The sequence below is a fragment of the Hypanus sabinus genome, chromosome X2 (genome assembly GCF_030144855.1).
Source record: "Hypanus sabinus isolate sHypSab1 chromosome X2, sHypSab1.hap1, whole genome shotgun sequence".
Taxonomy (NCBI): domain Eukaryota; kingdom Metazoa; phylum Chordata; class Chondrichthyes; order Myliobatiformes; family Dasyatidae; genus Hypanus; species Hypanus sabinus.
The window spans coordinates 7,946,435-7,972,414 of record NC_082739.1 but is presented as its reverse complement, the minus strand read 5'-3'; the positions used below and the strand labels follow the sequence as shown (position 1 = coordinate 7,972,414).

Genomic DNA, 25,980 nt, shown 5'->3' with positions numbered 1-25,980 from the left:
TTGAATTTTGTTTGGAGATGCAGCATGGTAATAGGCCCTTCTAATCCAATGAGCCTGCATTGCCCAATTAACCTTTGGAATGTGGGAGGAAACTGGAGCACCCAGAGGAAACTCCCGTAGTCACGGGGAAAATGTACAAACTTCTTACAGCACTGGAATTTAACCCGGGTAGCTGGCGCTGTAATAGTGTTTTGCTAACCACTCTATTGTGTCACCCTCAAAAGGTGAGGTTGATGGGTTCTTGATTAGTATGGATGTCATAGGTTACAGGGGGGAGGGGAGGAAGAAAATTAGGTTGAGAGGAAAAATAAATCTGCCATGGTAGAATGGCAGAGCAAACCCAGTGGGCTCTATCGCCTAATTCTTTTATGTCCTATGGCCTTGTGCTGCTTTGCATGTTTATATTTGTGATTGTTGTATTCAAAGCTCTCTAAAAGAGCTGTGAAGGTGGAATGAGGCATCAAAAGGGGGTTAATATTGTAGAAAGCCTAGAATAATATAGGCAATTTTAGAGTGCAAGGGAAATTAGAAGAGCAAAGGGAAGACATAAAAATAAAATCAAAGAGTATTTCTGAGTATGTTATGAATAAGAGGATCAGTAAGGTAAAAACAATGTCCAGTATGGGCCTTAATCATGTGGGTAAGGTTCTTAATAAAAATAACTACAAAAGATCTGGGTAGTGTTGATGTAGTAATGTGTGAGACAGTGGATGGGATGAGTTAAAAGAGGAAGTATTAAGTAAGGGTTTAGCATCTTTGAAAGTGGATAGATTCCTATGCCTAGATGAATTGTATTCCAAGCCTGTTAAAAGAAGCAAGAGAACAAATTCCTCTCTGATGCATGTGGCCCAGATCCCTCTGAGGGGACGGAGAGACCGATTATTTTAGTGATTTCCATCCACAGTAAATTGTAGGGTTACTAATATTATATTGCTTTAAAAGAGAGGCAAAGATGCACCCCACATTACAAGGCAGTTATGTTAACTTTAGGTGTGGCATATTCTCAGAATCTGTTCTGAGGGATGGTGATTATTTAGATGGTTGTCAATAAATTAAAGGTAGTGCTCTATGACTGACTATAGACAGCATAGATTTAAGGCCTTGTTTAGTTGAAATTATTTTGAGGAATTCTATGATAGTTTCTTTTTGATACGGTTTATATGATTTTAGGTAATGCGGTGTGGCATTGTTGAGTTTTGTAGGCTTGCAGTTTTGGGGTGCAGATTTTGATTCTGAGTTCTGGTGGTGTCTGTTTGATGTTTGCCCTGTGACTGAGTTTGGCTGCTCTTTAGGCACCGTCATCTGAAAAATATGCTGTTGGGTTAATTGGCTGCTCTAAATTATCCCTTAACATTAGTAAGTGGCGAAAGAATCGGGGGAGGGTGATTGAGCACTTGAGAGAGGTCCAATTGCAGGGCTGTTGGGAAATGAGACTGATAGGATTAGTTTGTGTGAGCTTGTAGGGACTCTGGGCCATATGGCTATCTCCTGTCTTGGATGAAATAATTCATTGTAGAAAAGCTCCATACAGCAGACTGATCTGTAAAGTTACTGGATCAAAAAGTTGCAAATGCTAGTAATCCAAAAAATAAACATAATGCTTGAAATACTTAAAAGCTCAAGCAGCATCTGAGGGGAGTGAAATGATCAGAGTTTCAGTTGAGAATCTTTTGAGTACTTCCAGCATTTTCTGTTTTGGTCAGAAAAGTAAATTTACATGGGATTCTAAGGAGAGTCTAATTTTGATCATTGGCACAAAGCAAGAGAGTAAGGATATTCTTTTTGTCTGGGAGGCTATTTGCACTGTTGCACTGGGGGTTTGCCAAGGCTCAGTAATTGATCCCTTTTTGTTGGTACATATTGGCAGATTTGTATGTAGGGGGCATGATGAAGAACTTTGTCAATAATACAAAAATTGGTTCAAAAAATAAATTGCTGGAAGAACTCAATGGGTCTCGCAGCATTTGTGGAGACAAAGGAGTGGTTGGCATTTCAGGTTGAGATTTACATCAGGATCAGTAATGATGTTGAAGAAAACAACAGAGGGAGAACAGTGAGAGGGACTTGTAGAATCCCTGTCAAAGAGAGGAAGAGCAGTGGAGGAGTATGGAGACATAAGGCAGAAGGCGTTGGAATTTGGAGCAAATAATAAAATGCTGGAAAACTCTAGGTCAAGTAACATCTGTGAGTGATTGTTGGTGTTTTGGGTTGATGAAAGTTCTGCCCAACTAATCATTTGCATGATCTGATGAGTTGGGAAGAAAAATGGCAAATGACATTTAATCTAATTTATTGTGATATAAAGCAGCTATGGAGGTGTAACAAGACAAAGAAATGCAATAAGAGGATATTGGACCAAGAGATTTAGAGTGCATTGTCACTAACTTTAAAAGTAGCTGGACAGAGAGGTAAGATGATTTAAAAATGTATACAAGAAGCTTCTGTTGATATATGGAGACAATACAAGAGTAAATAGACTGTGCTGTAGTTACATCCAATACTTGTTAGGCCATTTCTAGAACTTTTGTGTAGCATTCTGGTCATTCCAGCAAAGCTGTGATTGTTGTAACAAGGAATAAGGAAGGAGTATAGAAGAGATTTAAGATGGTGTTACCAGGACATGGAAACTGAGGGAAGACTGCATAGGTTGGGGTTACTTTATTTGGGGCAGAGAACACCAAGTGGAGAATCCCATTATATACAGGGATAGAGGGGATTGAAAATGAGATGCCAAAAATTAGGGAGAGGAAATGGAAATTAATTGGTGGAAACAGGAGAACAGTAACATAAGGATTTGGAACTTGCTATCTGAATGGCTTGATATGGAAATCATCATTTCATCTTTAAAACAAACTGAAATGTTGTTGAAGAGCAATATCTTGTACGATTTGCAGACCGAGTATTGGAAGTAGGATTAAAGGTCGTTAGGTCTTTGACCAAATGACAGTCTCCAGTGTCATGAACAGTCTATGATTCATAAAATTGTTGGCTAAGTTTTGGGAATTTCCTGTTATAATAGAATGTACGACTACATTCATTTGTTTAGATTTCAACCTGATTTATTTGGTGGCTTGCTAACTAGAGCACATAAGTTTAAATGATAAGTGGGAGAAATTTAAAAAAAAAAGGAATTCTAGGGGCAAGGTTTCCACCCAGAGAGTGGTCCATATATGGAATGAGCTGTCAAATAAGTGGTTGAGACAAGCACACTAACAATGTTTAAAAGGCACTTTGACAAGTACAAGATGGGAAAGGTTGAGGGATATAGGCCAAGTGCACGAAAAGACCTGGTCAAGATGGTGCCTGCATACAACGCTCCTTTGGCTGGCGTCTTCTGGATGGATAATGAAACCATATATTTCACTTTTATGTCTTTTACTTTTGTTTTTTGTCTTGGATATGATTGGAACCTGTGATTTGCTAGTTGGAGATCGTTTGGGTGTTCCAGCGCTCTGCAGTTTCTGAGAGGGTTCCAGGAGACAGGCAGCGTGAATGAACTTCATGGTGGGCAGGCTGCAAGGCGCAAGCTGATGTTTGACTCCATTTTGCCGATTAAAGCAATGAGGGAGATCGAAACAAGGCAAATGCAGAAGTTTGGAGATCGTTTGGGTCTTCCAGCGCTCTGCAGTCTCCAAGAAGATTCTTGGAGACAGAGGCAGCGTGCATGAACCTCGTAGTGGGCAGGCTGATGTTTGACTCCATTTTGCTGATTAAATCTTCCATGTGTCAGCTGGAGACGCTCATGGAGTGAGTACTGTTTTGGATTCGCTCCATAACCTTTACTTTTTTTAACCTTTGATTGCCCTTATTCAGCTTATTTTTACCTATACCGAAAGTTTCTTTGTTAATTTTTCTTTTGGATTTACTGCCAAGAGTTTGTTGTGAACTTTTGAAGATATGCAAACAGAAATGTCTCTCAAGTCTAAGGGACGGGATCCCGGACGCAATCCGAATGGTAACGGAAAAAAGCAGGCTCCGCCACAACAAACTCAATTAACTTTTGAATTGTTTATGGAGGTTTTGGATAAAAAATTTGCTGAACTACAACAATTTTTTAAAGAAGATATAAAGGCTTTTCAAGAGTACATGGTTAAGACGGATTTAGTAATTAAACAGCAACAAGCTCTTATTGCGTCTCTGCAAGAAGATGCTCGGAAGTGAGATTTGACTATTGAAAAACTGCAACAGGATTTAATTTCGACCATTAAGCTGATGGAAGCCCTTAAAGCCAAGAGTGACGATTTTGAGAATCGGTCCAGAAGACAGAACTTACGTATACTTGGTCTTCCAGACGACATAGAAAAAGATGACCCTTCGAAATATTTTGCTCAACTTTTAAAAGAAGAGTTTCCGACGATTTTCCCAAATAACCCTCCTTTATTGGATCGGGCACATAGAATTCGGCGTCGATCACCGAGTGCTACAGACAAACCTTCGGTGGTAATTGTCCAGTTCCGTTATGTATATGACAAAGAACAACTTATAAGAGCAGCTCGTCGAGCAGGAATGATTAAATTCAAAGAATTTTGCTTCCGCCTGGTAGAAGACTTTAGTCCTGACCTTTTAAAAAGAAGGCTTCTTTTTAAACTGTTGATGGCTGAATGTTATGAGAAAAATCTGAAACCTGCGCTTCTATACCCTGCGAAGCTTCGAATTTCTCCGTCAAATGCTCCACGACAGGTTTTCACTTCAACTTCAGAAGCGAGAAAATATCTGGAGGAGAACTTCCCTACTGCTACAGACACCAGTCTCTAATAAATGAACGATTCTGATCGTGTAAGATGGTTCTCGATCTCTTAAACCAGAATTAAAATCTGGTTATTGGTGTAGGTTCATCCTATACTTTATACTTAAGTTAAAGTGTGTTTTCGTCATATTAATTGTTTTGCCTTATATACTTTAATCATTTAACTACATACTTGTCCATTAACTTTGTTCCTTCGAAGGTATATTTTTAATTCTTTGAAGGTGAATTTTTCTTTGATTAAGATGGTGGTTTTTTGAAAAAGATTTTTGGTTTTGCTTAAGATGGCGTTATGTTTTTATTTTTTTCGCCTTTTTCCTACAATGCATCGCTTATCATAGCTTAAATATTTTTTGTTTTGTCTGGGCTAGAGCCCGATTTATAATTTTTTTTAGTGATTATATTTTTATTCTTTTTACAACTAACTATACTTAGAAATATGGTTTTTATTATAGCGATTTTAATTTTTAAAGTTGGGGTGATTCTTTTATATATATCCTTTATATATGGAGTGTTCTTCAGCTGACATGGGGGTAGGATTAGTCTTACTTTTTCCCTTTTTAAGTCATATTTTGGCTTTTTCTCTTTTTCTTGGGGGGTGGGGGGGATGGTCTATTTTCTAATTCTATTTTTTTTGTACCAGTTTGTTATTTGGGCTGTTTTTGAACTTCAAATATGTCTGTGTTGTCGTCACTTCCGGGTCTTCTCTTTACTTTTGTTCCTCTTCCGGGTGCATGAGTTTATAAGTTGGTTAACCCTTTCTATACCAAAGGGTTGAGTTTAGAATTATGGCTCAGACCATTAATTTTGTGTCTTGGAATACTAATGGTTTAAATCATCCAATTAAACGAAAGAAGATTTTCAAGGTATTCCAAAGACTTAATGCTCATATCATTTTTGTACAAGAAACTCGTTTTTTTAGATTTTGGCGGGGTCAACAGTATCACGCAAATTCGAATGCTAAAGTAAAAGGAGTTTCAATTTTTATTGACTCCTCTATTTCATTTGTTCAACATGATATTTTTTCGGATCTGAATGGCAGATTTTTGTTAATTACGGGTTTACTTTGTAATAAAAAAGTTGCTTTGGTTAATGTTTACGCTCCAAATGTGGATTGTCCTGACCTTTTTAAGTCTTTATTTACCTTTTTACCCAATCTAAACAAATATAAGTTAATAATGGATGGTGACTTTAATTGTTGTTTAAATCCTCTGATGGATAAATCTTTATCTATTCAGACTTTACCTAATAAGTCGGCCACTTGTATTAACTCTTTTTTGACTGACAATGGAGTTTTTGATATTTGGAGATTTCGACATCCTAATGACAAAGAGTTTTCTTTTTTCTCACATGTTTATCACTCTTATTCGAGAATTGATTATTTTTTTGTAGACTCTTGTTTTATTCCATTGGTAATCGGTTCTAACTATGATATTATAGCTATCTCTGATCATGCTCCATTATTACTTTCTATGAAATTTACGGATACAGCTTCTAATGCTGGACAATGGCGATTTGACTCTACCTTGTTGCAAGACTCTGACTTTATAAAATTTATGGAGGAGCAGATCGACTTCTTCTTTTCAACCAATTCTACAGATGATATTTCCTGCGGAACACTTTGGGACACTTTTAAAGCGTATATACGTGGACAGATTATTTCTTATTCTGTTGGTTTGAGGAAACGTATCAAGATGGAAACTCTTTTATTGGTTGATAAAATTAAAGAGATTGATAAGAAATATTCGATTGCTCCTAGTAAGGAGCTTTACAAACAAAGGGTTGAACTTCAAATGGAACATAGTTTATTACTTACATCCTCGATTGAAAATCAATTAATGAAAACTAAATCTGATTTTTATATACATAGTGATAAATCTGGTAAACTGTTAGCTAGTCAATTGAAGAATGCTCTGGTTAAACGTCAAATCACTAAGATTGGTCAGCAGAATGGGAATCTGACAGTTAATCATGATGAGATAAATAAGGCATTTCAAGATTTCTATACCTCCCTGTATCAATCTGAATTTCCTCAAGATTATAATATCATGTCTGATTTTCTGGGGAAATTAAATTTTCCAAGGTTATCATCTGATGATCTTTTGATATTGGATACTCCTATTACGGATGTAGAAATTAAAGGGGCTATTTCCTCAATGAATTCTGGGAAAGCACCGGGTCCAGATGGTTATACAGTTGAATTTTTAAAATTTTTTTCCGCTACTCTTTCCCCTTGGTTAGGTAAGGTTTTTGAGGAGGCCATTAGATTAGGGAATTTGCCACAATCTTTTTATAGAGCTTCCATTTCTCTAATATTGAAGAAAGATAAAGACCCTACTAATTGTGCTTCTTATAGACCTATTTCTTTATTGAATGTAGACTCCAAGATTTTTTCTAAGTTACTGGCATCTAGATTGGAGAAGGTATTACCCAAAATTATTTCAGATGATCAAACTGGCTTTATTAAAAATCGTTATTCTTTTTTTAACATTAGGAGATTGTTGAATATTGTTTATACTCCTTCACATGATACTTCTGAATGCGTGATTTCATTAGATGCGGAGAAAGCATTTGACAGAGTTGAATGGCCTTACTTATTTAATGTGTTGGAGAAGTTTAATTTTAGTCCGATATTTATATCATGGATTAAATTGATAGCCTCAGTGTTTACCAATAATCAAAGATCTCCCTTTTTTCACTTATTTCGGGGCACTAGACAAGGATGTCCTCTTAGTCCATTACTATTTAACATTGCCTTAGAACCTTTGGCAATTGCCATCAGACAATCACAGGATAGTTTGGGTATTAATTGTATTAATTCATGTTATCTTTGTATGCAGATGATTTATTACTATTCATTTCTAACCTGGAGAAATCCATTCCAGCAGTCTTATCATTATTTGCTCAATTTAGTGAGTTTTCTGGGTATAAGTTAAATCTTAATAAAAGTGAATTGTTTCCTTTGAATAAACGGGTCCCAATTTATGGAAATTTACCTTCTAAATTAGTTAATGACTCTTTTACTTATTTAGGGATCAAAATCACAAAAAACCATCAAGATTTATTTAGATTTAATTTTTTACCCTTAATTGATCAGATTAAAGATTTGTTTACTAAGTGGTCACCTTTATCTTTATCCCTAATAGGTAGGATTAATGCTATTAAAATGGTTATTTTACCTAAGTTTTTATATATTTTTCAAACGATACCAATTTTTATCCCGAAATCTTTTTTTACTAATGTTGACTCTAAAATTTCTTCATATATATGGCAGAATAAAAATCCCAGGTTAGGTAAAACATATTTACAGAAGACAAAAAAGGAAGGTGGGTTAGCATTACCTAACTTCAGATTTTACTATTGGGCAGTTAATATTAGATATTTGTTATGTTGGTTGAAAAATGGGGGTGGATCTTTTGGCCCTTGTTGGGTGAGTTTAGAAACTAAATCGGTATCAGCTTATGCTCTGGGGTCTATTTTAGGGACTTCTCTCCCTTTTGTTCTTTCTAAATTGCCGAAACGAATTGACAACCCGATAGTTAAACATACTTTGCGTATATGGTTTCAATTTCGGAGATTTTTTGGGTTGACTCAATTCGTTTTAAATAGTCCTATTGTATCTAATTGTTTTTTTCACCCTTCCATTATAGATCAAGCTTATTCGGCTTGGAAAACTAAGGGATTACTAAGATTTTCTGATTTATTTTTAGATAATTGTTTCATGTCTTTTGAGCAATTATACAACAAATATAACTTGCCTAGATTTCATTTTTTTAGATATTTACAGATTAGACATTTTTTAAGTTCTGTACTCTCTACGTTTCCAAATTTTGTGCCTTCAGATATTTTGGAGAGTTTACTTGAATTAGACCCTTTTCAAAAAGGGCTTATTTCAAAACTTTATAATATAATTATGAAGATACGTTCAGAGCCTCTTTATAAGACTATAAAGGATTGGGAAAGAGAGCTTAGTCTTTTTTTTAGTGAGAATTGGGATAGAATTCTTCAATTAGTTAATACATCACCGTTATGTGCCAAACATCCATTAATACAGTTTAAGGTTGTACATAGGGCCCATATGTCCATGGATAAATTAGCTCATTTTTACTCTCATATTAGTCCTATTTGTGATAGATGTCATTCTGAAATTGCATCTTTAACTCATATGTTTTGGTCTTGTTCATTTTTGGAGAAATATTGGAAAGATATTTTTGATACTATTTCTGCGGTTTTGAATATCGATTTACAACCTCATCCTATTACCGCAATTTTTGCTTTACCAATCTTAGACTCACTGCATTTATCTTCTTCTGCCCGCCGAATGATTGCATTTCTAACTCTGATGGCTAGAAGATCTATATTGTTGAATTGGAAAGAAATTAATCCTCCCGCTGTATTTAATTGGTTCTCTCAAACTATGTTATGTTTAAATTTAGAAAAAATTAGAAGTGGTACTTTTGAGACTTCTATCAAATTTGAAAAGTTATGGAGACCATTTATTCAACATTTTCATATGATGTACTATGACCCTGTGCCAAGTTCATTTGATTTCCCAGCTTTTAGCTTATGTATTTTGAGAGGATCGGAAGTAACGGCATTGATGAATACTTATTTTTGTGAGATATTATAAACAGCCCCCTTTTTTTTCTCTCTTTTTTTTTGCTTCTTTTTTCTTCTATATTAGTTATTAGATTAGATTAGCTAGTTTGGCATTATATATTTTTTTGGTTTTTTTTCTTTCTTTTTTCTGTTTTCTTTATATCATATATTATGAAATATTTAGACTTACTATGTTCATACATATATTTTATGGCTTATGTTTTGGTAAACTCATTTATATTGTAACTATTATGTATGTTTTTTTCATATGTAATGGAATTTATATGTTGGTAATTTCTTTATCAATATATCATTTGTATTCTGTCCTTATTACTAATATTAATAAAAAGATTTAGAAAGAAAGAAAGAAATCTTCCATTATGTGCCAATTGAAGCGTCGAGGCAACTGCGGAGGGTGAGCACTGGCTGCCTGTCTTTTGATTGCTCTGTACCGTGGAGGGGAGTGCCTGCCGTTGTGATCAAAATGTGTTGCCCAGGTTTTCTGCATTTTGGATGTGGATTTAAACTATGGACTTTCTTTTCAAACACAGGTTTTTGTATTCTGTGTTTTTGCCTGATTTTTTCTTTCTATTTTTTGTGCAGAAGGAGGGATTGGGGGTTGATGTGCCTGTTCTGTTTTCGTCTGTATCTTTTGTGGGAGAGGAGGGATTTGGGGGTTGATGATTTTTATTTTCTTTCTTGGTTTCATGGTTACCTGGAGAAGAAGAATTTCAGAGTTGTATACTTTGATGATAAATAATCCTTTGAACCTTTGAAATACAAGTAAATGTGACTAGCTTAGATGGGATTCTTGGTTGGCATTGGCCAATTGGGCCGAAGGTCCTATTCCTTTGCTGAATAATTGAGTAGTGATCTGGTCATGGTTAATTTGCACACTGAGGTATGGTACCTGCTGTACCCACTCACAGCTTGAATGTCTCTGACTTGAAATGTTAATTTTATTTGTATTTTTAGCCTCTGCCAATTTTATTATCATAATTTAATAGTTGAGGCCTTACAAAACCTGCATATGCTAAAGTATTAGTAGCCAGATGGTACCAAGCTGAACTAAAATTTTGGATTTGCCCATTTTCAGCATGCCTTTTTCCAGTTCCCTGTTTTCCTCAGAAGTGTGGTTTGCTTCAGAGCAGATGTGATTTTTAATAAATGAATTCCTTCTACTTTGTTCGAGTTCTCAGTTTTCATGCGAGGGTAGCTAATGTTGGTAAAGAGAGTGGGGAACGCTTCACAGTAGTGCCTTGTGTTCTCAACAGCATTATGTTTTCCATTCAGAATTTTGGGGGCAGTGAAGGTCTAGATGTGTTAAGCTTAGGGTTTCTTTTGGTGTGGCTGAAATTGCAGGTTGACTTTAAAGGAAACATTGAAATATTTTTCTTTCAGTTTGAGATGTTTGGGTTGGACCAATTACTTGCTCAGCCACAGTTTGAAGTTATAACTAGTTTTGGTATAGTGAAGTAAATAACTCTTAATGCTTAAATGTAAAATGTTTTTACATTTTTACACAATGTCTTTTTGCAATTATAGCTCTGTAATTCTTCCTATCTTGAAAGTGATGATGCTGTGTTGTAGATCTGAATGTCATTTGATGCCTCTTCACTTAGTGATTTGTGTTAGGTGTACTGATGGGTTATCTGATTTGGAAGAAGGGTCAATTTTTACCCAATGTCATATGACTTAAGTGTTCCAGCAGAGGGAGCAATGTGTATGTTTATTTCACATGCAGTTAAATGTTTTGCCTTTGATTCTGTTTTTTTGGTCTGTAAGCATCCACTATTTTCCTTTTCCAAAGAAAACTAAGGTATTATGTCTGAATGATTGGCATCCTGTTGCACTCACCTCAGTCATAAGCAAATGCTTGGAGAGGCTGGTCAAGGACTACATCTGCAGCATGCTTCCATCTACACTGGACCCCTTACAATTCGCCTACCAACATAGCCGACCACCAGACAATGCTATAACTACAGCACTGTGCATCATCCTCTCTCACCCGGAGAAGAGGGATGCTTGTGTTAGAATGCTGTTCTTGGATTACAATTCAGTGTTCGACACCATAATTCCTCCCAGGCTTGACAAGAAACTCAGAGACCTTAGCCTGCACCTCACCTCTGCTCTCCTGACCCTCAACACAGGAGCCCCCTAGGGCTGTGTCCTGAGCCCCCCTCCTGTACTCCCTATACACCCATGACTGTGTTGCCACACACAGCTCCAATCTGCTGATCAAATTTGCAGATGACATGACATTGATGGGCCTTATTTCCAGCAATGATGAGATGGCCCACAGAGGAGAAGTCAGTGCCCTGACACAGTGGTGCCAAGAAAACAATCTCTCTCTTAATGTCGAAAAAATGAAGTTGATCATAGATTAAACTTACCTGGACTGTACATACTGGCTATGTGATGAGAAAAGCACAGCAGCTCCTCTTTCACTTCAGATGGCTAAACAAATTTGGCATGACTACCCAAATCCTCAGGACTTTCTGCAGGTGCACCATTGAGAGCGTCCTGACTGGCTGTGTCACCGCCTGGTACAGGAACTGTATTACCCTCAACCGATGAGCACTGCAGAGTATGTTTCAGACAGCTCGTTGCATCTGATTGCATATCTGACTGTGCACACATGTGTGCAAAACAATTGTGCATAAAATCATAATGTTTGGGCACATTTCCCCTCTTTATTGCTTGTACATTGCAATGGAGACACAACCTAAAGATTTTTACTCCCTTGGATGTAGGAAATAAATTAATAGGACTATTAATTCGCGCTTATCTGCTGAACTGGGGAATATCCTTACTTCGAGAAAGAGCCTTCCATGGTACTTTGATTGGGAAGCTTTACAATTGAATTGTTAGGTTTTATGAGTGCACTAGAAGTAATCTTACTTATTTAGTTCTCCCATAAACACAACAGTTCAATTTATATGACTTCAGAATGAGAAGAGTGTCTTTGGTTATGCAGCATGTTCCCTTTTAGGCAGATCTTGTCATCTCTAATACTAGAGTTTAAATTTGCAGCTCTTCTGAATTCAATACTGTACAAGGAGCATATGAAGTATTTTTTACAGTGTGGTAGGTCCTTGGTATAGATTACTAGGGGTAATAGTGGAATCAAGCACAAACATGAGAAAACCTGCAGATGCTGGAAATCCAAGGAACACACAAAATGCTGGAGGAACTCAGCAGGCCAGGCAGCATCTATGGAAAAGAATAAGTGGTCAGTGTTTCAGGCTGAGACCCTTCTTCAGGATCAGCATTTTGTGTGTGTTGCGGTAGAATCAATCAGTTTGGAGTTTGAGGTTGTTAGATAGACACATGAATATGGAGGGATATGGATGATACACAGGAGAGGACATTTACTATGTTGGCATCAAGATCAGCACAACATCAAAGGCTGAATGGCCTGTCCAACACTACTGTTCTATGTTGCATCTCATTGCACATTTGTCCATCTACACATGGTATATTTGGGCTGTTGCATTTGCGTACATTAAAGTGATTGATATTAGAAAGTCATTTCTCATCCAAAGTTGATTGTAATTCTAAACTTTATTCGAAAATACATAATTTGTATCTTGGAATTCATTTAGTGTAGTAAGCACATATCTTAGAATCAATTAAAAAATCCTGAATAAGGATTGTTTTGAATCTACTTAATAATAATTTGCTTAGAAATAGAGGTGAGGGATAAATATAAAGTGAATTTTTTCAAGAATTCTCATGCTGTTTTTGGGTGAATGATGCCATTAGCTGAGTTGGAAATGAGACTGAAATCTAGTGATGCTGGCATTAAGAAATATTCTGTTCACCTGTCAGAGAAAATTTATGTAGAAATTAGCCAGTTTAAGTTCTTACAGTAGGATTCATAGATTTGTTCTGAGTTTGCAGAAGAAATGGTCTTTCGTGTTCAGTTGCAAAGAGTTTAAATCACTGAATCTATTAAATAATTACAGTCGGCCCTCCTTATCTGTGGGGGATTGGTTCCGGGACCCCCCGTGGATACCAAAAAACACAGATACTTAAGACGGTGGACTTTAGGACCCAGCAGAGCTCTGGACCTTATTTAACCTGTCTCAGTGCGGTGGACTTTAGGACCCAGCGGAGCTCAGGACCCGCTGCCCGCAGTGTTTCAGTTCCGTTGATGGAAAACGATCAAGATTGAAAATAATGTGGAAATAATAAAGCGATCGGAAAGAGGTGAAACACCATCAGTCATTGGAAAAGTGTTAAGCTACAGTCGGTCAACGATCGGAACAACTTTAAAGGATAAAGTGAGAATAATGGAGCATGTGAACGCCCTGCTACAATTATTACTAAGCAATTCAGTGGTTTAATTATTGAAATACATACATTTCTTGTGTTTTATATGCATAGAAAGGTAAAATATATGCTGTATACTAAGACAAACGTTTGACTGACGCTAAATTATACCGGATGTACCTGTTCCAACTTAAAGAACTACAGTTTTTTTTCTATTCCCGATCAGCGGTAACCTATGCACATCCTCCTGTATACTTTAAATCATCTCTAGATTACTTATAATACCTAATACAATGTAAGTGCTATGTAAATAGTTGTTATACTGTATTGTTTAGGGTAGTGGTCGCCAACCCGTCGATCTCAATCAACTGGTCGATCTTTGAGACTTTCCCAGTAGATCCCGGAAAAAAAAGAAAAATAAATACACAAATACTGTTGAGAGATTGTTTCCGGGTTGTGTGGTTTTAGTTCCGTTCTTTCTGCCCAGTGCGCATGTGTGTAGCTCTCCCGCACTACACAGTGTACTTCAGTTGTCCCCAACCACCGGGCCGCGAGGAAGTGATACGAGTCAGCTGCACCTTTCCTCATTCCCTGTTACACCCACTGTTGAACTTGAATACATGCAAGGTCATCAGTCGCCTAAACGCAGTGATACCCTCTCACCAGGGATCACTAGTTGGCCTTGTGCGGCTGGCGGGAAGTGCTGTTGCTACTGGCTTGGAGCGCGGACTGATGGGCGCTGCCTCTAAACCTGTTTAGTACACTGAATGTTCGTGGGGAACCTGGTGCTAAAATATTCGCAGATGACTTAATTTGGGCTCAGCATTTCGTAAATAGCAGAGCAGCTGCCGCACTGCGATCTACTGACACAAACTTTTGTTGGCCGATAGATCCTACGGGGGGGGGGGCACCCTGTCGCACTCCTTGCTTGGTTGCTCTCTCCGGACTGCGACCGCCGCGGCCCCGGTACGGTGACCTCCGGTCCTGACCTTGTCCTCTCACCCCAGCCACGACCAGCCGCACCTAACCAAGGCATCTGGCGGCGGGTGGGAGGCTGCAGTTTGGACCGGGAGGCTGTCTAATGAGGCATTGAAGTCCTCAAAACTGCTTCAGTACCTTGAGTCCAAGCACCTCACACTGAAAGACAAGCGCGTTGAATTTTGTGAGTGGAAAAAACGTGAGCAAGCGGGACAGAAGCTAAGTGCCGAGAGCCGCGAAAACTAAATTGCGGAATAGACTGGAGATAAAGAACCTGCTTCGAGTATCGCTGTATTCCGGTCATGTTTAACACTCTCCCCGCCCCGGGCCGGTCTGCAAGAATATTGTCAATATTAAACTATTAAACAGGTCTGCGGAGCAAAAAAAAGGGTGGGTACCCCTGGTGTTTATACATTATTTCTACTTCTGTGTTGCGGGGTTTTACTTCTGGTCTTTTCTGCCCCGGTGCGCATGCGTGTAACTAATCGATCTGGGGTCGATCTTGCCTTTCACTAAAACTGAGGTAGGGGATCTTGGGCTTAAAAAGGTTGGTGACCACTAGTTTAGGGAATAATGACAAGAAAAAAAAGTCTGTACATGCTCAAACAACAAGTGCTGGAGAGAGAACTTCCAGGTTTTCCCGATCCGCAGTTGGTTGAATTCGGGCATGTGGAACCCGCAGATAAGGAGGGCCAACCATACTCAGTTTTCAACTTTTTGTCCCTGTACAATGCATATTTCTAGTTGAGAGACAAAATTCTGGCCTCAGCTGGACTAAAGTGTAAAAAGCAAGTAATGTTTACAAACTCTCATACGTTCTATCTTCAGTGTTCTTCCCTTGAAGGTAGTCTGTCATACTGGCTGAGCTTCATGAGAAATGATGGCTTTTTTTTTGCCAAAGTTGTCTGAATTGTAGTGATGGTATGTTCATATTATAAATCATATTGTACATGTACTGTTTGAGCTTGAAAGGGAGATGTAACTTCCTAAATCATCTGAAATTTGTAGAATACATTAAATTCTAAAATAACAAATGCAGAATATGAACAAAAAAAGTAGTTCATCAGTGAGCTTGGAAGCAAAGCTGCATGTTAATTGTATTCTGCTATGCAGTGGTAGCAATAGGAATTCAGGTCTAATCTGTCATATGGGGAAAAACTATAATGAATTACCTGAGGTGGTGGTATAGGCATTCTGCTTTTTAAAACAAAGGTATTAAGGAATTTTACATGAGGGAGTGTCTTGGTCACAAATCATTACTCTTTCTCGTATATGCCAAAAGCAGGTGCATCGTGGACCAGATCTCCTGGTAGCTGGTTGACAGCTACTCAGAATGAACCGGAAAGGAAACTCTATCTGTGTTGTATTTGGATACTGTTCAAAGGAGATCTCCTGATGCTGTTGCCCATGGAGGAAGTTGTAATGCTGGTGTGAGTCTGTTTCATCACTTTATATATTAACTCTCCTTACTCTACAGAGGAATAAGAATAGGTTACTTTACTGTTAAGGAAATTGTGTGATCTGAGACCAAGCTCACTAGATTTTGCATTCATTGGGCACCATTTGGCAGAGTTCTGTCACACTAAATATATTACAATGCTCAATAATCTAATGTTTGTGTCAACACCTTGTAACACATTACAGAGCACTATTAAACATGAAAACTGAGATATTTGAATTGTTGGAGAACAGGTCTGTCACCACATTTAGTGGTCAGCAAAAATGTGGCGCATGATAATATCCTGAGCAAAGTTTGTAACCTAATTCCCTTAAGTATCTTTTGATATTTCTAGAAAATTTTTCTTGAGTAATATCAATACAGAATGCTGCTGCTCAGCAATAATCTTTACTCAATGATGACTGTTGTATGTTCTCCCAACTTCCATTCCTGAAGTCTACAGTAAATTACTTGGACTGCCTGGGCTTTTATTGTATGCTTGACTGTTCCAAGTTTTTCAGTTTTGCATCTTCCCGCTACAGTCTATATTTTCCATTTTCAACTACAGGTTTCCCCCACAATCCAAAGGTAGAGCGTTTCTATGAAATCATTTGTAAGCCGAAATGTCGTAAAGTGAAGAAGCAATTACCATTAATTTATATGGGAAAAATTTTTGAGTGTTCCCAGACACAAAAAAAACCCCACCAAATCAAAGCAAATAACACATAAAACCTAAAATAACACTAGCATATAATAAAAGCAGGAATGATATGATAAATTTACACCCTATATAAAGAAGAAGTACTGTAGGTGCGGTGTAGTTTCACTTATCAAACTCGGGAAAACAGCGAGCCAAAATCGATTTGGAGAAAAAGAAATCGGCACGTACACGCATGCGCAAACTGCCTGCACAAGGCTTCACGGTCATTGTAGTCTTTCTCGGGGTAAACACATGTATAAAGCGGGCGTCTTTTTATTCGTAAAAGCGAAAATCCTCTTTGGTTAGCGAGAACAGGTACTAATGTAAGTCTTTCGTAACAGCGAGTTGTCGTAAGGTGAACGTTCAAAAAGCGGGGGCCACATGTACCCATCCATCAATTTCAGTAACTTTTTGTATTTTATTTCATTACTTGATCGACATTATGTTTACTCAGCCTTGATTGATCCTAAGTTATTCTAGGCAGTTTGATGGTACAAAACATTTACTCATTAAGCTTTGAAATCAAATAAAGATAAGCAAAAGAGAATTTGCAAATAATGTTAGCCATATTGAAACTATGCATCTCAATGGGGAAGGGAAATTGATGACCATTAATCATCTAGTACCTTTGTGGGGGGGAGAAAAACACAATTGATTTCCTGATTTATATAAGCCCTGCTCTACCACTTCTGTTTGGAACCTGCAGACAGCTTTCACTACTGTAATCTGTATGCTGCTGTTTCTTAGCTCCACCCAAATCAGTTTGATCATTTGTTGTTTGGAACTTCAATCCTTATAGCCATTTTCCCAATCTTTATTATCTATTTCCATTTTACACGTTTTAAAAAAAAATTAAGTATCTTGGAACTTTAAAAACATATCAGTCCAATGATAATACCTGTTATTTCCACCTCAGTGCAGGTGCTGTGTGTTCTGTATTCGGGTAAAGGAACTTCAATTTTCTTTTGTATGCCTTCTCTAACTAAATGAAGTGTACTTGGGTGTCTGAGTACCATTATTGTTACCCTACCTTATTACCTTGCTTTTAATCTAAAGTCTTCTCAATTCACTCTCACCATTCCCCTCCAATTCTCCTTATTTAGTTTAAAGCTTTTTTAGAGCCCTGGATGGTTGATTTGCTCACACGTCATCCCATTCCTATGCCACAGAACGCCTTTCCCTAGAACTGATGCTATTTCCCCAGGAATTGTTACTGATTTTTTCCACACCAATTGTAGAGCTACACATTCAGTTTCGTCCTATTGTTAATATATTGGTATCTGCAGTACTTTTCATACAAAACATCCTGTGTCTTCAACTTGCAATATTTATCTTATAAATGCATTATTTATTTCCCAATTCTTTCTTGTCTATATAATTCTGTTAGTTTACTCTCTCTGACTTGAGACAGTTCCAAGAAATATCAGGGTGCTCTTTATTGATTACAGCTTGGCATTTAACAACACTGTCAAAACTAATCAGTAAGCTCCAAGACCTGGGCCTCAATAACCCCTTGTGCAATTGGATTCTGGATTTCCTCACTTGTGTAGACCCCTATCAGTCTGGATTGGCAAAAACATCTCCATAATCTCCCATCAGCACAGGAGCACCAGAGGGATGTGTGCTTAGCCCCCTGCTTTACTTGCTTTACACCTATGACTGTGGCTAAGTACAGTTCCAACTCCATATACAAGTTTGCTGATGACTATTGTGGGCTCTATCAAAGAGGGTGATGAATCAGCATACAGGAGGGAGATTGAAAACTTAGCTGAGTGGTATAATAACAACCTCTCACTCAATGTCAACAAGACCAAGGAACTGATTGTAGACTTAAGGAGAGGGAAACCAGAGGTCCATTAGCCAGTAATTGTTGGAGGATCAGAAGTGGAAAGGGTCAGTAACTTTAAATTCCTGGGTGTCACTATCTCAGAGGATCTGTCCTGGACCCATTATTTAAATATTATTGTGAATATTGAGTCTCTACTCAATGAGACTCAATATTGAGTCTCTACATGGCAGAGTCTCTACTTTCTCAGGAGTCTGCAGAGGTTCGGCATGTCATTGAAAACCTTGTTAACCTTCTATAGGTGTGTGGTGGAAAGTGTGCTTCCTGGCTGTATTACAGCCTGGTATAGGAACACCAATGCCTTTTGAGTGGAAAATCCTACAAAAGGTGGTGGGTTTGGCCCAGTACATCATGGGTAAAACCTTCCCAACCTTTGAGCACATCTACATTAAACTTTGCTGTAGAAAGGCAGCATCCATCATCAAAGATCCTCATCACCCAGGGCATGATCTTTTCTCACTGCTGCCATCAGATAGAAAATATAGATGCCTCAGGACTCACCACCAGGTTCAAGAACAGCTATGACCCCTCAACCATCAGGCCCTTGAACAAAAAGGGATAGCTACACTAATTTAAGGGCTCTGTTATATTTTTATTTCATGCTTGGTATTTATTGCTATTTATTTATATCTGCATTTGCACAATTTATAGTTAACAGTTCCTGATATTTAAAGTTTACAGTTACTGTTCTATAGATTCGCTAAGTTTGGCCTGACAGACTCTCAGGCGATGTTGCCTGGAAGGACTTTTTGGGGCCCTCAGTGGTGGTGAGGGCGGAGGTGTATGGGCAGATGTAGTACTTGACCCTCTCCACTGAACTCCCTCCTGGTACTTATCCTGTGAAGTGAGACAAGTGTAAAGATGTTAGGACTACATTGTAAGTAGCTGATAGGAGGTGTCATACTCTACCCCCTCTGTTCAGGGATCGGTTTTCCATTTTGACAAAGATGGCTTCTTCAACCCCTCTTTCAAAACACCTGTTCTCCCTGTCCAAAGTATGCACATTGTTATAATCAAAGGAGTGTCCCTTGTCCTTTAGGTGTAGGTATATAGCTGGGTCTTGATCTGAGATGCTATGCCTCCTATGTTGGGTCATCTGTTTGTGAAGTGGTTGTTTTGTCTCACCAATATATAGATCCTTGCAGTTCTCATTGCATTGGATAGTATATACAATATTGCTCCGTTTGTGTTTGGTGTAGGATCCTTAGGGTGGACAAGTTTCTGTCTAAGTGTGTTTGTAGGTTTCAGAAACACAGGGATTTGGTGTTTTTTGAAAATCCTTCTGAGTTTCTCTGAAACTCAAACTATATATGGGATGACTATGTTTTTCTGTCTGCTTTACCCTTTACTTCTGTTGTGCTGATGTCCTTGCTGGGTTTTGTTGCTGTCTTGATGAAGGGTAGCCATAGAGTAGGGCTAACACCTCAGATCAAGACTATCAACACCTAATGGACAAAGGACACTCCTTTGATAACAATATGCAGATTTTGGACAGGGAGGACAGGTGGTTTGAAAGAGGGGTTAAAGAAGTTATCTTAGTCAAACTGGAAAACCCATCCATGGAAAGAGAGGATTGGGGTACAACACCAGCTATCAGCTACTTACAGTGTAGTTGGAATATCTTTAACCTAGCATCTCTCACACCTCTATTCATGCAGAGATAAGACTAATGATCCTCTCATCGTTATCTCTATGACTCCAAATGACCCTTGTGATTGCTGTACCTTTAAACAACTCAGAGTTTATAAATCGGAAAATTATCCACTGTAGATTAGAATGGTAGAAACTTTGGATGAGTGGCGAAACATCTTCTAGACAACACAGGAAGTCCAGTTGCCTTGATTTATGATTTACTACCTGTTGATGTACAATGACCTGGATGACTGAGAACCTTCATAGACTTAATGTGCTTGAAGTAATCAAGTGCATGTGAAGTGACATGGATGTTGGTAGGTATGGATTAAATCAAGAGGGACAAAATGGAATTGAGCCAGGCAGAAACAATGGGCCTACTGCGACAGACAGATTTGTTGATCTTGGTTAGAAGATAGAAACAAACAGTACTGGGTATGGGAACTATGAGCTAGATTGCAGTGAATGGGAGTTATCCAGAGGAAGTGAAGTTGGTGATGTTGCAGGGTCCTGTTCAAGGGGTGAGTGAGTAGAGGTGCTGCAGTTATGCAGCGGCAAGGCAGAGATTAGTCAGCCATACTACAACAGCACCCCCTTGTCAATAGGTTTGATGGTGAGGTTGGGATTGGTGCAGAGAGTGGAGGGCAGTGTATTCAGGGCTTGAAGTTCGAATAGGAGAGAGCAGTGCTGAAGTCAAGAAGGTTGATGTTTCGTCGGCAGTTAGAGATAAAAATATCCATAATGGACAAAAGGCCAGGGTGGGGTGTCCTACAAGAGGAGGAGGGTTGAAGATTGGAAAAGGGGTCATTGGTGGGGCAGTGGTAATCTTGCCATAGAAGGTGTTTTGGAGACAGGTGACAGAAGAAGAGCTTGGTGTCAGGACAGGTGCAGAAATTTTTGAGGTGCGGCATAGGGGCAGAGTACCGAGCATTCTGCCTTGAGAGGAAAGTTTGAGGGAAAATCATGAGAGACATGTTGAGGATTAGAGCTAGAGTCAGGGGAGAGGCAGAGAGGTCAGAGGGGAGGATTAGAGTGTTAAAGGAATGTGAGGAAGAAAGGGAGGAAGATCTCATCTTGCAGAGGGTAGTCTGAGATTCTAGTGGTTGGTGGCAAGTAGTTGTGGAAGAACTGGAGCAGTAGGACCCAGCACAATAAGAAAGGAGGTGACGGGGCTGAGATAGGAGCTGGAGATGGCTGGGGTTGAGATCAGAACCGGAAGTGGTGGAGACTGTGACCTTCTGGAGGCTGAGGTCAAGATACGATTTGGAGGATTCAATCTATCATGTCACAACTTCTTACTTCATATTCCTCCTCTCACCTGATCTCATTTATCACCTGCCAGCTTATACTCCTTCCCATCTTTTTCTGGCTTCTGCCCCCGTCCTTTCTAGTTTTGAATGGTCTCTGCATGAAATATTGACTTGTTTCTCCTGCATTTTGTGTGTGTGTGTGTGTGTGTGTGTGTGTCTCATTATGTTGGTACGACTGGATATGTTTAATTTTGGTTGTTTAGAAATCTAGTCTACAGATTTTGATTCAAGTGCAAAGCTCAAGATCAGTCACTGGATGTGATCTTGCTGTTATAATGATAATTATTTTTGGAGGGCAAAGAGCAATGGTCATGGTATACAAAAGCAACCACAAATCTTGGTGACTATGTCCAGAAAATTGCAGCAGGCCTACTGAGAGAAGATTCAAGAGTGAAGTAACATACAGAATGTTCTGTCCTCATTTCCTGCAGTTTTGATCTAATTTGTGAATAAAGGTCATTCTAGCCTCAAAAACTCTTAAAGGATGTGAATCTTGGATAAAAGTGAGTGAATAAAAATAAGGAGGCCAAAGCAAAAAAAGAAACTTGGAGCAGTGCAAACAAAGTCTTGGAGGAACAACCACAGTGTAAAGTTGACAAACTCTGCAAATACAAAAAATACTGCTGATTATAATATTGAGACACAACTTGTAGAGAACCCTTAAGAGTGAGTTCACATATTGTGGAATCAGTTCAATGTTGGGTGATAGATAGCTTATATAAAGTTCAAAGTACATGTGTCATACAACCGAGATTCACTTTTTTGCGGACATACTCAATAGATCCATAATACAATAATAACCATAATGGAATCAATTAAACTGACTATGGAAGTTATCTCTTCTGGTTCCAGAGCCTGATTGTTGAGGAATAATGACTGTTCCTGAACCTGGTGGTTGGGACCTGAGGCTCTTATATCTCCTTCCTGATGGCAGCAGTGAAAAGAGAACATGGCCTGGATGGTGAAAGTCCTTGACAATGCATGTTGCTTTCTTGCGACTGGACTCTTTGTAAATGTGCTCATTGGTGGGGAGGGCTTTACCTGTGATGGACTGAGCTGTATTCCCTACTTATTGTAGGTTTTTCTGTTCAAGGGTATTTGTGTTTCCATACTAGTCCATGATGCAACTTGACAGTATACTCTTCACTGTGCACCTATCGAAGTTTGTCAAAGTTTTATGTGACATGCTGAATTTGCACAAACTTCTAAGAAAGCAAAAGCACTGCTGTACCTTCTGAAATGATAAATGCTGAGGAATTTACTGCTGATCCACCTCTGATCTAATGAGGACTGGCTCATAGACTTCCAGTTTCCTCTTCATGAAGTCAATGATCAGCACCTTGGTCTTGTTGTCATTGAGTATGAGGTTGCTGTGGCACCATTCAGCCAGATTTTCAATCTTCCTCCTATATGCTGATTTATCACCACCTTTGATTATAGGAGTCATAGGAGAGCTTGTACATTTGTAATGTTACATGCAGGACCATTATGGGTCATGCTGCTGATGGTAGACTGATCTGGTTTGCCTGTTTTCTCTCAGATATCTTTAACTGAGGGAAACGTTTAGTTTGTTTTTCAAGTAGGTCAACATCTCCAGAAATGAGTTTTGCAGTCTAATTAGATTGAGACTTGGCAGCTACTGTAAACCAATCTTTTAAATATTGAACTTCTTAACATGAATATACCTTAAAAATTAACTGTGTACAACGAACTTGGAATTACCTGAAGATATGAAAGATACCATTAAAGAAATTTTGTCCTTGGCAAATTTACTGTATCGATGGCTATAATCAGTTTTTTATGCCTTTTGACTCATTTGCTGACCAGATTCCCACTTGCTTCAAAAAGACAATTATACCAGTGCTTAGGAAGAATAATGTGAGCTGCCTTAATGACTCGCCTGGTAGCATTCACATCTACAATGATGAAATACTTTGAGAGGTTGGTCATGACTAGACTGAACTCCTGCCTCAGCAAGGACCTGGACCCACTGCAATTTGCCTGTTGCCACAATAGGTCAATGGCAGACACAATCTTAATGGTTCTTCACACTGCCTTGGACCACCTGGGCAATATAAACACCTATGTCAGGGTGCTATACATCGACTATAGCTCAGCATTTAAAACCATCATTCCCACAATCCTGATTGAGAAGTTGCAGAACCTGGGCCTCTACCTCCCTCTGCAATTGGATCATTGACTTCCTAACTGGAAGACCACAGTCTGTGCAGATTGGTGATATCATCTCCTCGCTGGCATTCAACACTGGTGTACCTCGGGTGTGTGCTTAGCCCACTGCTGTTCTCTCAATTGTGACTAAGCATAGCTCAAATATCATTTATAAATTTGCTGATGATACAACCATTGTTGGTAGACTCTCAGATGGTGATGAGAGGGCGTACTGGAGTGAGATATATCAACTAGTGGAGTGGTGTCACAGCAACAACCTGGCACTCAACGTCAGTAAGATGAAAGAGCTGATTGTGGACTTGAGGAAGAGTAAGACGAAGGAACACATACCAATCCTCAGAGGGATCAGAAACAGAGAGAGCAAGCAGTTTCAAGTTCCTGGGTGTCAAGATCTCTGAGGAACTAATCTGGTCCCAACATATCAATGCAGTTATAAAGAAGGCAAGACAGTGACTATACTTCATTAGGAGTTTGAAGAGATTTGATATGTCAACAAAAACACTCAAAAATTTCAGTAGATGTACGTGGCAAGCATTCTGAAAGGCTGCATCACTGTTTTGTTTGCGGGGGGTGGGGGGTGCTACTGCACAGGGCCGGAAGAAGCTGCAGAGATTCATAAATTTAGTCGGCTCCATTTTGGGTACTAGCCTACATAGTACCCAGGATATTTTCAAGGAGCGGTGTCTCTATTATTAAGGACTCCTAGCACCCAGGGCATGCCCTTTTCTCACAGTTACCAACAGGTAGGAAGTACAGAAGCCTGAAGGCACATGCTCAGCAATTCAGAAACACCTCTGCCATCTGATTCCTAAATGGACATTGAACCTGTGAACATTACCTCACTTTTTAAATAAATATTATTTCTGTTTTTGCATGATTTTTAATCTATTAATTATATGTATACTATAATTGATTTACTTATTTTTTTCTTCTATATTATGTTTTGCATTGAACTGCTGCTGCCAAGTTAACAAATTTCATGACACATGCCAGTGATGATAGACCTGATTCTGCTTGCTTGCCATGCTTAAATGATGCTGGAGCTTCTGCACTGTTGGTGGTAATTTTATTCTGCCAGACAATTATACAGAAGTTAAAACAAATTATTAAGTTTGATCTAAGGGAAATCAAGCTTTTTAAAATGTGTTTTTTTTTACTACTTTTTGATTATATTTTCCTTTCAGGATGAACAGTTTTTGGGTTTCTGTTCAGATGACAACAGCGTACGAAGCCCTGCAAGGTGTCACTTCAGATCTCTGCGAGGTAATTGTCAGCCTTTCTGTTTGTTATATCAGAATAATGCATCAAACTTTAAAATTCAACCAGTAAAACTTTAAGTTAGGTTTAATTTCTAGAGTTTGAGCTACAGTTTATAAATCTTCCATTGACCCTATGATTTCTGCTTGATGCTGATCCTTATTACCCCTGAGTATAACTTCAAAGGCATTAACAGCTTGCATAGGAAATCCAAGTGTCTAGTCATCCCATAGGAACTGGAGAGTTCGACATTTGTATCAAATTTGAGACCTCATTTGCTATCTTTCCAGCAAATGTTGCCACATTAGCACCTTGATCTAATTGAAGCTGTTATTTTTTTCCCTACGCTAGTTTAGCTGGTTTAATTCTTCGTAGGGAATGTTGCAGCTAAAGTGATTCTACTTTTTAAGAGTTTAATCTTAATGGTATAGTAGAAAGGAATGAATTTCAGTTTTGTAATAGAATAGTAATCTTTTCTTGCCCCTGTGGTATTGTGGCAGGAATATACCAGGAATTGTTCTTTCAAGAATTCTGAAGTTAGTTAAACTAGTAGAGCTTCTGCATATTTGTGCAAACAGTTATAAAGCTCCATCTAAATTTTTATCATTATATTTATCAACTAGATGTATTGAAAATAGCATTTGAATAATTTTGCCATTTATTTAAAAGTACTGGGGCTAAACTGTCTAATTTTGGTTAGTTGCACTGTAGATGAGGCATGGTTGATTGAGTGTAAAGAATGTTTAACTGATTTCTCCAAGTAGCCAGCCAGCAATAATGCTGGAAGGGGAATTTTTATCATGGTTGGGGCAATGCGCTAGCTTGAAGCTTGCAGATTTTGCTTCTGCTGATTATCAAATGCCCTGATTATGCCTTCTAAGATTAAGTCATGAATTGTGAGCCATCTTAAAGCTGTTTAATAGCCACTAGACAACTGGGTGACCCGTTGGGAAACCCTTTGAGAGAAAAGTAGTGCAGTCTGATGAGATGTGCTTTGGAAATTAAAGAAGA

At 38.5% G+C, this 25,980-nt stretch overlaps 1 protein-coding gene across 4 annotated transcripts in view; it reads left to right on the top strand.

Moving 5' to 3' along the window:
• Positions 1 to 25,980, top strand: part of kmt2a (lysine (K)-specific methyltransferase 2A) — a 174,986-nt gene that overhangs the window by 4,115 nt on the left and 144,891 nt on the right. For all 4 annotated transcript variants that reach the window (XM_059956887.1, XM_059956888.1, XM_059956889.1 and 1 more), the window contains exon 2: positions 24,897 to 24,975. In XM_059956887.1, coding sequence (XP_059812870.1) covers positions 24,897 to 24,975 — 79 coding nt within the window. The remainder of the gene's footprint in view (positions 1 to 24,896; positions 24,976 to 25,980) is intronic.